General features: G+C 49.4%; 1 protein-coding gene across 1 annotated transcript in view; it reads right to left on the reverse strand.

The window, feature by feature from the left end:
* SLC9A6 (solute carrier family 9 member A6) overlaps positions 1-15,706 on the reverse strand; it is a 161,570-nt gene that overhangs the window by 29,018 nt on the left and 116,846 nt on the right. Inside the window, exon 13 of the mRNA XM_063937453.1 lies at positions 355-385. Coding sequence (XP_063793523.1) covers positions 355-385 — 31 coding nt within the window. The remainder of the gene's footprint in view (positions 1-354; positions 386-15,706) is intronic.

The raw sequence follows: 15,706 nt of genomic DNA on the forward strand, positions 1-15,706 counted from the left end.
CAGTCAATTATTCCCCTTGTATTTAACTTTCCAGTGCCAGACATACTTTATTGGATTCTTGTCTGCAATGCAGCTTTTAAAAGGGTTGTTTTTGGGCACCTAGTGAAACGGCTTGCACCAATAAACATGACATATTAATCCTAACTAAAGTGGAGGCTATTACTAAGTCTGACCCAGATGGAAAATGTTTCAAGTACAAATACACTGACACTATGCCAGCTTCTTAAGTCCACAATCATGCTGTTTGCTGGTTGTTAAGAAGCATAAGAAACATACCACAGGAACAAAACAACTTTCCATACTTCATTATGACAATTAAGGTCAAAGTATATAAAGTCAGAAATGGGTATTTACCAATTGGTCGAGATCAGAATCCACATCCACTCTAAAACAAAGAGTTTGAGAAAATACAATTAGGTATCATGAAGCATAAAGTATAGCAAAATAAAAGATTATCAACAGACTATACTAGAATATTTTTTTTTTTTTTAAACACATTTTATTGAGTGGATCATGAAATAGGTACAATGATAACATAACAGAGCACCCGAACATTTTGGGTGCTTAAAATACAAATGTAGGTACAGTAAATTGTTGCTACAACAGCATGGATCCTTTTTTTTTTGTTTTTGTGTTTTCCCGTGTTTAGAGATTCAAGTTAGAGCATAAAAAGTGGGAAACTCTCGGCAACGGAGTGGCCTTCCGTCAAGAGAGTCAGCAAAGGAAATGAAAAAAAGAGAGTGCTCGGAGAGCGATCAGAAGGGGACAGAAAAGCATAGGAGGCTGGGCACCTCCGGTTGAAGAAAAGAGGGGGGGGGGAGTAGAGAGAGGGCAAAGAGGTGGAGGGGTAGCCTTCGGGGGCAAGAGGTGGATAGGACCTTGGCATGCCGTGTCAGATTATGAATGGGGAGGAAGCCTGTTGTAGGTTTAGCCATGGGGACCATACTTTATCGAATTGCTTCGCAGTATTGCGAATAACTGCGGTCATGTATTCCATTTTGTGGACATACCATATCCGAGAAATTATCCCCTGTATTGGTGAGGGGGTCGGGCTCTTCCAGTCTGTGGCAATTTGGCATGTCATTGCCGAGACTATATGTCGGAATAGTTTGTTTTGATGTCTGTTGAGGGTAGGAAGAGTCATGGGGAGCAAAAAGTATTGGGGGTCGGAGGGGATGGAGGTGTCGAATAAACGCGAAAGCATGGTGATGAGTTCACCCCATATTGTGTAGATTTTAGGGCAGGCCCACCATATGTGTAAGAATGAACCGATGTCCGTACAGCCCCTCCAGCATCTATCTGGAGTATCGGGGAACATAGTATGTAGACGGGACGGGACATAGTACCATCGGTAGAGTAATTTATAAATATTTTCTTTAATTCTTACACATATGGAGCTGGAAGCCGCATTGTCCCATATATCTACCCAGTCCTCATTGTCTATAGTGAATCCCAATTCCTTTTCCCATGCCACTTCATGAGGGGCCCGGGATGTTGTGGGGAGGTCGTCCAGGAGGGTGTAGATGTCTGATATGAGGCCTTTAGTGTTGGTGCGTTTCCAGCTAATGTGTTCAAAGGGGGATAAATGTCTGTGGAGAAGGGTGGTGGTGATGGTGGAGTGGAAATGTCTAATTTGTAGATAGCGGAAGAAGTCCGATGAGGGGATTACTGTTCCTTCACGGATATCTGCGAATTGTGGGAACGTAGCTGTGGAGGTGATATCATTAACATAGAAAATACCACTCATGCGCCAAGATGTGTGCGTGGCTCTGCTCATACCTGGTGGGAAGGCTGGGTTGTTAAATAACGGAATTAGCGGGTATGGGTATGGGGCCAAACTGAACCGTCTATTTGTCAGGTCCCATGTTGCCAGGGAGCGACTTACTACAGGGTGCAATAGGGCCGCACGGGGACGCTGGTTCCGGTGAAGCCACAGTAGGGAGGATAGTGTAGCTAGGCCCGTCTCCTCCGCCTCTATCCCCACCCAGACCTTCCGCGTCCCGCCTTCGTTGCACCATTGTGCACATTGAGCGAGTTGCGCGGCATAAAAGTATTTCTTAAAATCCGGGATACCCAGACCGCCGCCTCTGGAGGGGCGTTGAAGCAGTTTAAGTCTGACTCGAGGGCGTTTGTGATTCCAAATAAAGAGGGAAGATTGGCGTTGTAGGGTCTTGAAGACGTAGGTAGGGACGTAGATCGGGAGGGTCTGAAATAAGTACAGGAGTCGGGGGAGCACGCTCATCTTGACAGAGTTAATTCTGCCTATCCATGATATAAAATAACTGGACCAGTCCACCAAGTCCTCCTTAATTGTCTGTAATAAACGGGGATAATTTGCTTGGAAAAGTTGGTGGTGATGGTGGGTCAAGTACACACCAAGGTATTTAATTTTCTTGGTTTGCCAGTTACAGGGGAGAATAGTTTGAAGTTCTTGTTTGAGAGCTGCCGGGATATAAAAGTTAAGGACCTCTGTTTTGCTCATGTTTATTTTATAACCTGAGAGCTGTGAGTATGAGCTAATCTCAGATAAAAGCGCGGGGAGAGATTGGGCTGGGTCAGTGAGGGAGATCAGGACGTCGTCGGCATATAGCGCTATCTTGTGTTCAGATAGGCCTGTGGATATTCCATGGATAGCACTGTTATTCCGGATCCTTGCTGCTAGGGGCTCCATGACTAGGGCAAAGATTAAAGGGGAGAGGGGGCATCCCTGCCTGGTACCATTGGTGATCCCGAAACTGGAGGAGGAGACACCGTTAACCATAACCTGGGCCGACGGAGAGTGGTAGAGTGCTTTAATTCCCTCTAGAAAGTTTCCGGAGAATCCCATTTTGTCAAGGACTGCAAAGGCAAAAGACCACGATATGCGGTCGAAGGCCTTCTCCGCGTCAAGAGCCAAAATGAGAGAGGGAGGTTTCCGTTTTTGGATTGAGTATATTAGATCTATTGCCCTTCTAGTGTTGTCGGACGCCTGGCGTCCAGGAATGAAGCCGACCTGATCCGGGTGGACCAGGCCGGGCATCAGGGGACCCAGACGGTTAGCTAGTATTTTCGCGTATATTTTCAAGTCAACATTCAATAATGAGATTGGTCTGTAATTTAAGCAGCTAGTCGGATCTTTGTCAGGCTTTGGTATTACCACTATATCGGCCCGAGTCGTCTCCGGCAGGAAGGAGGCTCCCTCGAGGATACCGTTAAATAGGGAGGCTAGGTGTGGGGCCAGTTCCTTCGCGAAGAGTTTATAATATTGGGCTGTGAAACCGTCCGGACCCGGGGCAGCCGACGAGCGCATCGATCGTATGGCAGCTATTGTCTCCTCCTCCGAGATTCGACTATTTAGGGCTTCCAATTGATTGTCGGATAGGGTTGGGAGGGGGGTATCGGATAAATATGAGCGCACTCCCCCGGATCCGTCAGGAGACAGCAGGGGCGAGTCAGGTAAGTTATAGAGGGAGCTATAAAACAGGCGGAAATCTTCAGCCATCAATTCAGGGTCATATGTATAGGTTCCCCTTTGTGGCGAGTACAGTTTATCTATTGCACCCAACGCTTGCTTACGACGTAGTTTGTTGGCTAGTAGGGTATCTATTTTATCCATTTTGTCGTAAAAGCGTTGTTGCAACTTCCGAAGAATTGTTGCCGCGCGGGTGGATAGGAGAGTGTTGAGTTGTCCTCGGAGGGAGTCTATCTGGGTGAGTAAAGAGGGGTCGGGGGATGCTTTGTGTTTGGGTAGTAAGGTGGCTATTTCTGATTCGAGGGAGGCTATTTCCTGTGCGGCTTTTTTCTTGATTGCCGACGATTTTGCTAATAAGGTACCGCGAATCGTGGCTTTGTGGGCTTCCCAAAGGATATTAAGTGGAATATCGGGAGATATATTTTCAGTGAAGTATTGTGTAATCGCTAGTCTAGTTTCCTCTAGTGCAGAGGGGTGTTGTAGAAGCGAGTCATCAAGACGCCATTTAAATTTCCTATGAGGCGAGCGGTATATATCTATGAGGAGGTAGACCCCAGCGTGGTCCGTCCAAGTCAGTGGTGTAATGCCCGTGTCCGAGATCAGTGGCACTAGGGCAGTGGTGATGTGGATCATGTCAATCCTGGAATAGTGTTGATGTGGAGCTGAGAAGTGCGTAAAATCTTTGGTGTGGGGGTGTTGGGAACGCCAAGTGTCACAGAGACCGTGGAGTTTCATGGTGGCGGTAAGTGTGCGGGAAGCCCGAGGGAGGGTCGTCATGGAAGCATGAGGCGGAGGACCAGATCTATCCAGCAAGGGGTCTATTATGGTATTAAAGTCACCACCCATGATAATGCTTCCCTGTGCTTCTCGTGATAGGCGTTTGGAGAGAGAATCAAAAAACAAAGATTGGTCTTGGTTGGGGGCGTAGACGGAGACCAGGGTGAAAGCCTTAGAGCGGAGGGTACCCATTACCATGAGGAACCGTCCGTCTGGGTCTGTCACCGTCCTGGAGTGAATAAACGGGATATTACGGTGAACTAAGATGGCCACACCCCGTTTTTTGCAGTCTGCTGAGGCAAAGTAGGACTGGGAGAACCATTTGCCCGTAAGCCGAGTGTGGGGACCGGTGAGATGTGTTTCCTGCAGGAATGCTATGTCAACTTTCTCACGTCTGCAAGCACTCAGGAACACGGTACGCTTCCTAGGGGAATTCAGGCCATTTACATTGACCGAGAATATTTTAAGAGACATGATTATTTACGTGGGGGAGTACGGCATATTGCCAGGTATGGTCCAGCGAGGTACAATTTGTGCCAGGCAAAGGCCACCCCTCCAGGCCAAGCAAGAGAAGGAGCAGGAAAGTCAAGCAGAGGCCACAAGAAAAGAGAGAAAAGAAAGAACATAGAAAAGAAGAAGAAGAAGTACCCCAAACGGGGAAACATCCCTGAGGTTGTGGGTCCCGTTTAGGGGCCGCTAGGAAAAAGCATCGAGTTAGTAACATTATAAACAACAGTAAGGGATTGTAGGGGGGTAACTGAGCTACCATGTGGGAGGGTGAGCGTCACCCGGGCCATGAAGGCTGGGAATGGCTATGACCTTTTTACATTTATAGCAAACATAATATAATATAGGACATTGAGAACTGTGTCCATACAACAAAAATGCAAGCATGAAAACAAAAAAGAGAGAGAAAAAAATAAAAATTGGGGAGGGAGAAAGAAGGGAAGGGGAGGAGGGGGGTTGGAAGAAAGGGAGGGAGGAGGGGGGGGGGATTCAAACAGTTATAACTTGTTTATAACAGCATTAACCAAGGATAGTTACGATACTGGTAGTTGAACTGAGGTCGAATCTTCCACTGTTCACACTCGTTTCGAGTCGTGGAGAAGTTGCACCGACAGTTCATGCACTATACACATCGGGGGGTTTCCCCAGGTCAGGGAGGGTCCTTGTCCACATTGCGCTGTCGGGTCACCCGTGTCCAGTCGGGAAGAGGGGACTGAGGATGTGGCGGTTGGGATGATGAGGCCGCCATGTCTTCTACTGCTGATGTTGGGAGGAGATCTAGCTTTGCCAGCAGTTCCTGTCCTTGGGGTAAGGTCTTGACCGAGTGAACAGAGTTATTGACCGAAACATGTAAGTGGAAGGGGAATCCCCATCTGTATCTGATCTGGTGTTGTCGTAGGATCCGGGTGACCGGTTGGAGGTCTCGCCGTTTTTGGATGGTGGAGGGTGCAAGATCCTGAAAGATCTGCAGCTGTGTGCCTTTAAACAGGATCTCCGATGTGTCTCGAACGGAGGACATGATTTTCTCCTTCGAACGGAAATAATGGAAACGGACAATAACATCCCTGGGCGGTTGGGCGGGAGATGGTTTTGCCCGGAGTGCTCTATGTGCCCTGTCGCAAAGGCATTCTTCGACTGTGAGGTCTGGTACCAAGTGTATGAAGAATTCTCTCAAGAATGTTGGTAGTGATGGGCCGAGGACCGTTTCTGGAACGCCACGTATGCGCAGATTATTTCTACGCGAGCGATTTTCTTGGTCCTCTTGTCGCTCCTTGAGGGACTCCATTTCCTCGTGCAATCTAGCGAGTTCACTGTCAATGCGGTGTTGGGAGCGGCAGAGATCGTCCGTCTTTGTTTCCAGTGCATCCGTCCGGTTACCGAGATCTGTAAGGTCCGATTTAAATTCGGCTATAGCGTTCGAGAGTTCTTGCTTGAACGCGGACTGCACTCCCTCCAATAGGCTCGACATAACCGCCTGTATCTGGGGATCGATACCCACTTCCGACGAACATGGAGAGGGGGGGGAGCTTGCGGCCATGGTGGGGTTCTGTGAGCCCTTGGACTTTGACCCAAAGAAGTTAGTCGGAGCTTGCGATGCTTTTTTGTTTTTGGACATAGTGGCTTATATCCATAAGAGGTAGGGTAGGAGTGGGGGTAAAAAAGAAAAAGGAAGGAAAAATTATTGCTGGGGGGACACAGGCCCGAGTCCGTTTAATGAACAGGTAATCCGGTCAGATCCGATCCTCCAACCGCGGAGCTGGGGGGGTAGGGTGCCAGAGTATTATATATGGGGTCTGATCATTTGGCTATGGCACATGTAGTATTTTATTATTTTGCGTTAAATCATCTTGAGAGTCATCTTAAGGTTAGGTCTGGGATGTGCGGATCCGAATATCATAACGCTGAGGCCATGACTCTTCCAGGCGCCAACTCCGACGTCGGGGCAGATCGCGGTTCGATCCCCTATTCAGTGGCCCGGGCGCACTTGGGTGGTATTAAAGCACTTCCATAGCCTTCGCCGATACTGGCGGTAGTGTAAATAGAATCTGTACTCCTGCGGGGGTGAGGAGTGTGTGGTATAGTGCGGGTTATCTTTACCCTGGCTGAGTGCCAGAAAGTAAAATGGTGACTCTGGGTTCCTGTCGTGGGCTTCTATGGAGCAGGGGTGCAAATGAGAAATGAGTGCTGTGGCAGCAGCAGGCACTCACAATATTCCAGGATGGTTGGGTGCTAAAGGTAATGCAGCCTTTTTGGATGTGCTGTAGAGATTCCTAGAGCTGCAGGTGTGCTCAGCCTTCTCCAGCTAAATCTCCAGGAATCCAAGATGGCCACCGCAGCACTTATAGGGCTGCTCCTTTCCCCTCTTTTATCCCTTGTGGGGCTGCTTGTGGCACAGAGGCTCTTTGGAGGTGCTTAAGAGTGTCCAGCCTCGCATGTGGGGGTGATCCGGGGTGTCGGGGAGCCCGTCGCGGCCGCGTTCCGATCCCGGAGCTCACGGCCGGGTCTTCCCCGAACTCGAGGTCCCGGCTTCTGGGCGCGTGTTAGGCCGCGGCGGCCGGAGGTAGCAGGGGGGCCGCAGGCCCGCTTCAGCTGCTGCACAGCTCCGCCGGAGGGGTCCGCAGGAGGGATGAGGCCACCACAAGCCGCTGCCAACGGTCCGGAGGGGAGGAGATGAGGGTCCCAAGTCCCGCGAGTAGCTCCGGAGCCCGGCCCCGCGAGGCGGCGAAATCGAGGCCCCGGTTTCACAGGAGGGGGAAGGCCACAATCCGCAAGGGCAGCCAAGGCCGCCCTCCGACTCCGCAGCACGCTTCCCCTGGTCGGGTTGATGTAGGCAGAGGCAGTGGGGTAAGTGCAGGGGGCACCAGGATACTAAATAGAGTTGTTTTTTTTATTTATGTTGGCCAGTTTGCAGGAGCTCCTAGGGAGTGCTTCCTCTCCCATTGCCAGCCAGGCCACGCCCCAGTGCGGGTGATTTTCAATTGGGAGAGTCGTCTTCTCGGGTCTCCTTTAACAGGAGCTCTAGCAGTGGCACAACTTCTCCCTTCTACGTCCAGGCCACGTCCCGGAGCTGGTGTATTTTATAAAGAAAAATGCTGGTCAGAGGCAGAACTGCAGTACTGGCTATTTGCCAGTATTCAAGATGGCGCCTCTAGCTTCCAGTTACAGGCCTCTTATAGCTCAGAGCCCAGGGTGTCCTGTGAACACTGGAGGTGCCTGCATGTGTGGCCCGAGGGTACTGGGGTCCCCCTCTCCTCCTCCTCCTTCGTCTGGACTCTCAGCAGTAAACTCGGCTGTCTTCTGGGGAGGCTCACAGGGATTCAGCCCAAGACTCCCAGATTCCAAGATGGCCGCCGGCCAGTGCACAAGTGAGGTAAGTGCACTTTAAATGTATATTCCGAGGTCTGGCTGTTGAAATATGTCGTCCTGCAGACGGCCGGGGGTCTGGGGCAGGCTGGGGATCGATGTGGGGAAAGTTAGGCGGGGTCCAGCGGTGCCACGGGTCCCGTTTCGTCCGCGAAGCGGGCCTGGAGCTCAAAATCGGGACGGAGTCAAACTCGAGGCCCCGGTCTCTGGAGCTCGAGTAGGCCGTGATCTCCAAAATGTTGCTGCGGCCTCCTGGCGGGTTCCCCTCATTCAGGGAGACGTCCACAGCCGTGGACAAGGTCAGAGAGGGTGGACCCGAGTGCTGGGGATAATTGTTATTGCGGGTTTACACCATAGAAATGCAGGAGCCCCTGCACAACACTTCCTCTCCTAGCAGCGTCCAAGCCACGCCCCGACTATACTAGAATATTTATCAAGAACACAAATCGGCGACACCCAAGCAGTCCCACCATGTGCGTGCAGCAGGCATGTGCACCCAGAAAGAGGTGTGGCCTCTCAGGAGGGGCATGGCCTTGTGGCACAACACCTATTTTCATCACTCTGGGGGGTACCCAGCATTCCCAGGAGGTGCTGGGCTGCCCCCAGAGACTCTCCCTGCACTGCCAGCTCATCCGTGACTGGAACCGGGAGTTGCATGAGAGTGTCATGGTGCAGCACCCAGCACTCAGTCACTGAGAAGAAACCTGAATTTTGGTGTCACTCCCTGGGATGGTGACACCCAGATGCAATCCGCACCCCCTTAGTTATACCTCTGTATGTTACTAAATAGTGCGTTCTTAGCATTTAAACATAAATAACAATGTATGGGCCTGATTAAGGGCTATGTAAGGGCAAACCAAACAAAAGATAGAAAAATGGAGCCATTTGCTTCTGGAACAAACCATGTTGCAAGGGGTGTAAATGTATCCTTATGTATTTCTTCTGCAAGAACAATCCTGGCTGCTTTGTTTTTTCACTGAAATTACTCTTGGGCACGGCACTTACCAACTATAAATCTCGGCACATTAAATCTGCCCCACATGCAGTGCAACAGGCTGCTTTTTTTTTTTTTGCTCCCAATTCTGAATCAGGTTTTATTTATGTTAAAAACAGTGATGAAGTGACACCTAGTGGCTAAATACAGAAAAGCCAGGACAATAAATGTATGCTACAAGGATACAATAATTTGGCCAAATAGGAAATTTGGCATCTAAATAAATTACATGTGAACATACTGAACACAAAATGGGAAATTTACCAACAAAGTGAAATACACAATAGACCATCATAACCAATCAGCAATTAGTGTTGTCCTAATACAAGTTAGGCAGTACGGATGGTGTAATGGTTAGCATTACTGCCTCACAGCACTGAGGTCATGGGTTCGATTCCCACCATGGCCCTAACTGTGCGGACTTTGTATATTCTCCCCGTCCTTGCATGGGTTTCTCCGGTTTCCTCCGACAATCCAAAAATATACTGGTAGGTTAATTGGCTCCCAACAAAATTAACCCTAGTGAATGTGTCTGTGTGTACATGTGGTAGGGAATATAGATTGTAAGCTCCACTGGGGCAGGGACTGATGTGAATGGGCAAATATTCTCTGTAAAGCGCTGCGGAATATGTGTACGCTATATAAATAACTGGTAATAATAATAAGTTAGAAAATTAAAGCAAATGTGTGACTGGTTACAGCACATCTGCACTCATTAGTAAACAACAAATGTCAAGTTAACAACTTGACACTATTGGTTCTGTAGATGTTAGCGCATCATACTATAGTTGAAGGCTAGCATCAAATGCTGTATTTATTACCCCCCATAAAGTGGGTTTCTTATGAAATCAGAAGCTCTATTTCTGATACATAATCAATAGGAAATACTTTTTCCCTCACACAACAATTATTATTAATTAACAGTTTTTTATATAGCGCAGCAAACACTGTTGCGCTTTACAACTGGAATTAACAGTGAAAAACAAATCTGAGGAATAAGACCAGGAGTAGCCAATGTTTTGATCTATGTGTGCCATATGTTCAAAATAATTAGCCAAAACAATTCCCAGCATGCCACCACCATTAACCACTTAACCGACGATTCCCCCCCCCCCCCCCCCAAAACCATTCTGAAATTGTTGTTTTTTTATGAGTGAATTAGGGAAAGAACATGAATTTATCCCTATCCAAAATTAGTTTAGTTAAAAAATGTAAAAAAATGATATTTTTTTGATTTAAATAAAAAAACAAGATTTTACTCACCGGTAAATCTATTTCTCGTAGTCCGTAGTGGATGCTGGGACTCCGTAAGGACCATGGGGAATAGCGGCTCCGCAGGAGACTGGGCACAACTAAAAGAAAGCTTTTGGTCTAACTGGTGTGCACTGGCTCCTCCCTCTATGACCCTCCTCCAGACCTCAGTTAGGATACTGTGCCCGGAAGAGCTGACACAATAAGGAAGGATTTTGAATCCCGGGTAAGACTCATACCAGCCACACCGTATAACTCGTGATACAATACCCAGTTAACAGTATGAACAATAACTGAGCCTCTAAACAGATGGCTCAACAATAACCCTTTAGTTAAACAATAACTATATACAAGTATTGCAGACAATCCGCACTTGGGATGGGCGCCCAGCATCCACTACGGACTACGAGAAATAGATTTACCGGTGAGTAAAATCTTATTTTCTCTGACGTCCTAAGTGGATGCTGGGACTCCGTAAGGACCATGGGGATTATATCAAAGCTCCCAAACGGGCGGGAGAGTGCGGATGACTCTGCAGCACCGAATGGGCAAACTCTAGGTCCTCCTCAGCCAGGGTGTCAAACTTGTGGAATTTAGCAAATGTGTTTGACCCCGACCAAGTAGCTGCTCGGCAAAGTTGTAGAGCCGAGACCCCTCGGGCAGCCGCCCAAGAAGAGCCCACCTTCCTCGTGGAATGGGCTTTCACTGATTTAGGATGCGGCAGTCCAGCCGCAGAATGTGCAAGCTGAATCGTACTACAGATCCAGCGAGCAATAGTCTGCTTTGAAGCAGGTGCACCCAACTTGTTGGGCGCATGCAGGATAAATAGCGAGTCAGTCTTTCTGACTCCAGCTGTCCTGGAAACATAAATTTTCAGGGCCCTGACTACGTCCAACAACTTGGAAGCCTCCAAGTCTTTAGTAGCCGCAGGCACCACGATAGGTTGGTTCAAATGAAAGGCTGATACCACCTTAGGGAGAAACTGGGGACGAGTCCTCAATTCTGCCCTATCCATATGGAAAATCAGATAAGGGCTTTTACATGACAAAGCCGACAATTCTGATACACGCCTGGCCGAAGCCAAGGCCAACAACATGACCACTTTCCACGTGAGATATTTAAATTCCACGGTTTTAAGTGGCTCAAACCAATCTGACTTTAGGAAATCCAACACCACGTTGAGATCCCAAGGTGCCACTGGAGGCACAAAAGGGGGCTGAATATGCAGCACTCCCTTAACAAAAGTCTGAACTTCAGGTAGTGAAGCCAGTTCTCTCTGGAAGAAAATCGATAGAGCCGAAATCTGGACCTTAATGGAACCCAATTTTAGGCCCATAGTCACCCCTGACTGTAGGAAGTGCAGAAAACGGCCCAGCTGAAATTCCTCCATTGGGGCCTTCCTGGCCTCACACCACGCAACATATTTTCGCCAAATGCGGTGATAATGGTTCGCGGTCACTTCTTTCCTAACTTTAATCAGCGTAGGAATGACTTCCTCCAGAATGCCCTTTTCCTTCAGGATCCGGTGTTCAACCGCCATGCCGTCAAACGCAGCCGCGGTAAGTCTTGGAACAGACAGGGCCCCTGCTGCAGCAGGTCCTGTCTGAGCGGCAGAGGCCATGGGTCCTCTGAGATCATTTCTTGAAGCTCCGGGTACCAAGCTCTTCTTGGCCAATCCGGAACAATGAGTATAGTTCTTACTCCTCTTCTCCTTATTATCCTCAGTACCTTTGGTATGAGAGGAAGAGGAGGGAACACATAAACCGACCGGTACACCCACGGTGTCACTAGAGCATCCACAGCTATCGCCTGAGGGTCTCTTGACCTGGCGCAATATCTTTCTAGCTTTTTGTTTAGGCGGGACACCATCATGTCCACCTGTGGCCTTTCCCAACGGTTTACAATCAGTTGGAAGACTTCTGGATGAAGTCCCCACTCTCCCGGGTGGAGGTCGTGCCTGCTGAGGAAGTCTGCTTCCCAGTTGTCCACTCCCGGAATGAACACTGCTGACAGTGCTAACACGTGATTTTCCGCCCATCGGAGAATCCTTGTGGCTTCTGCCATCGCCGTCCTGCTTCTTGTGCCGCCCTGTCGGTTTACATGGGCGACTGCCGTGATGTTGTCTGACTGGATCAGTACCGGCTGGTTTTGAAGCAGGGGTTTGAAAATGGCCCTCAGTTCCAGAATATTTATGTGTAGGGAAGTCTCCTGACTTGACCATAGTCCTTGGAAGTTTCTTCCCTGTGTGACTGCCCCCCAGCCTCGAAGGCTGGCATCCGTGGTCACCAGGACCCAGTCCTGTATGCCGAATCTGCGGCCCTCTTGAAGATGAGCACTTTGCAGCCACCACAGCAGAGACACCCTGGTCCTTGGAGACAGGGTTATCAGCCGATGCATCTGAAGATGCGATCCGGACCACTTGTCCAACAGGTCCCACTGAAAGGTTCTTGCATGGAACCTGCCGAATGGAATTGCTTCGTAGGAAGCTACCATTTTTCCCAGGATTCGCGTGCAGTGATGCACCGACACCCGTTTTGGTTTTAGGAGGCCTCTGACTAGAGATGACAGCTCCTTGGCATTCTCCTCCGGGAGAAACACTTTTTTCTGTTCTGTGTCCAGAACCATCCCCAGGAACAGTAGACGTGTCGTAGGGACCAGCTGTGACTTTGGAATGTATAGAATCCATCCGTGCTGTTGTAGCACCTCCCGAGATAGTGCTACCCCGACCAACAACTGCTCCCTGGACCTCGCCTTTATCAGGAGATCGTCCAAGTACGGGATAATTAAAACTCCCTTTTTTCGAAGGAGTATCATCATTTCGGCCATTACCTTGGTAAATACCCTCGGAGCCGTGGATAGACCAAACGGCAACGTCTGGAATTGGTAATGACAATCCTGTACCACAAATCTGAGGTACTCCTGGTGAGGATGGTAAATGGGGACATGCAGGTAAGCATCCTTGATGTCCAGTGATACCATGTAACCCCCCTCGTCCAGGCTTGCAATAACCGCCCTGAGCGATTCCATCTTGAACTTGAATTTTTTTATATATGTGTTCAAGGATTTCAAATTTAAAATGGGTCTCACCGAACCGTCCGGTTTCGGTACCACAAACAGTGTGGAATAGTAACCCCGTCCTTGTTGAAGTAGGGGCACCTTGACTATCACCTGCTGGGAATACAGCTTGTGAATTGCCTCTAGCACTGCCTCCCTGCCTGAGGGAGTTGTCGGCAAGGCAGATTTGAGGAAACGGCGGGGGGGAGACGTCTCGAATTCCAGCCTGTACCCCTGAGATACTACTTGAAGGATCCAGGGATCCACCCGTGAGCGAGCCCACTGATTGCTGAAGTTTTTGAGACGGGCCCCCACCGTACCTGGCTCCGCCTGTGGAGCCCCAGCGTCATGCGGTGGACTTGGAGGAAGCAGGGGAGGACTTTTGCTCCTGGGAACTGGCTGTATGCTGCAGCTTTTTCCCTCTACCTCTGGGCAGAAAGGACGCGCCTTTAACCTGCTTGCCCTTATGGGGCCGAAAGGACTGTACCTGATAATACGGTGCTTTCTTTGGCTGTGAGGGAACATGGGGTAAAAATGCTGACTTCCCAGCTGTTGCTGTGGAAACGAGGTCCGAGAGACCATCCCCGAACAACTCCTCACCCTTATAAGGCAAAACTTCCATGTGCCTTTTAGAATCTGCATCACCTGTCCACTGCCGAGTCCATAACCCTCTCCTGGCAGAAATGGACATTGCACTTATTTTAGATGCCAGCCGGCAAATATCCCTCTGTGCATCTCTCATGTATAAGACTGCGTCTTTAATATGCTCTACGGTTAGCAATATAGTGTCCCTGTCTAGGGTATCAATATTTTCCGACAAGGGAATCTGACCACGCAGCTGCAGCACTGCACATCCATGCTGAAGCAATAGCTGGTCTCAGTATAATACCTGTGTGTGTATATACAGACTTCAGGATAGCCCCCTGCTTTCTATCAGCAGGCTCCTTTCGGGCGGCCGTATCCGGAGACAGTAGTGCCACCTTCTTTGACAAGCGTGTGAGCGCTTTATCCACCCTAGGGGATGTTTCCCAACGTGACCTATCCTCTGGCGGGAAAGGGTACGTCATTAGTAACCTTTTAGAAATTACCAGTTTCTTATCGGGGGAAGCCCACGCTTCTTCACACACTTCATTTAATTCCTCAGATGGAGGAAAAACTACTGGTAGTTTTTTCTCTCCAAACATAATACCCTTTTTTGTGGTACCTGGGGTAACATAAGAAATGTGCAACACATTTTTCATAGCCTCAATCATGTAACGTGTGGCCCTATTGGAAGTTACATTAGTCTCATCGTCGTCGACACTGGAGTCAGTATCCGTGTCGACATCTGTGTCTGCCATCTGAGGTAGCGGGCGTTTTAGAGCCCCTGATGGCTTTTGAGACGCCTGGGCAGGCACAGGCTGAGAAGCCGGCTGTCCCACAGCTGTTACGTCATCCAGCCTTTTATGTAAGGAGTCGACACTGTCGGTTAATACCTTCCACCTATCCATCCACTCAGGTGTCGGCCCCGCAGGGGGTGACATCACATTTATCGGCATCTGCTCCGCCTCCACATAAGCCTCCTCATCAAACATGTCGACACAGCCGTACCGACACACCGCACACACACAGGGAATGCTCTGACAGAGGACAGGACCCCACAAAGCCCTTTGGGGAGACAGAGAGAGAGTATGCCAGCACACACCAGAGCGCTATATAACACAGGGATGAACACTATAACTGAGTGATTTTCCCTTATAGCTGCTTATATATATACTGCTGCGCCTAAATTTAGTGCCCCCCCTCTCTTTTTTACCCTTTGTAGCTTGAAACTGCAGGGGAGAGCCTGGGAGCGATCCTTCCAGCGGAGCCGTGAGGGAAAAATGGCGCCAGTGTGCTGAGGGAGATAGCCCCGCCCCTTTTTCAGCGGACTTTCTCCCGCTTTTTTATGGATCCTGGCAGGGGTATTTTTCACATATATAGCCTCTGGGACTATATATTGTGATTATTTGCCAGCCAAGGTATTAATATTGCTGCTCAGGGCCCCCCCCCCCCCCAGCGCCCTGCACCCATCAGTGACCGGAGTGTGAGGTGTGCATGAGGAGCAATGGCGCACAGCTGCAGTGCTGCGCGCTACCTTGTTGAAGACCGAAGTCTTCTGCCACCGATTTTCAGGACCATCTTCATGCTTCTGGCTCTGTAAGGGGGACGGCGGCGCGGCTCCGGGACCGGACGATCGAGGTCGGGCCCTGTGTTCGATCCCTCTGGAGCTAATGGTGTCCAGTAGCCTAAGAAGCCCAAGCTAGCTGCAAGCAGGTAGGTTCGCTTCT

Source organism: Pseudophryne corroboree, chromosome 8, assembly GCF_028390025.1.
Source record: "Pseudophryne corroboree isolate aPseCor3 chromosome 8, aPseCor3.hap2, whole genome shotgun sequence".
Taxonomy (NCBI): Eukaryota; Metazoa; Chordata; class Amphibia; order Anura; family Myobatrachidae; genus Pseudophryne; species Pseudophryne corroboree.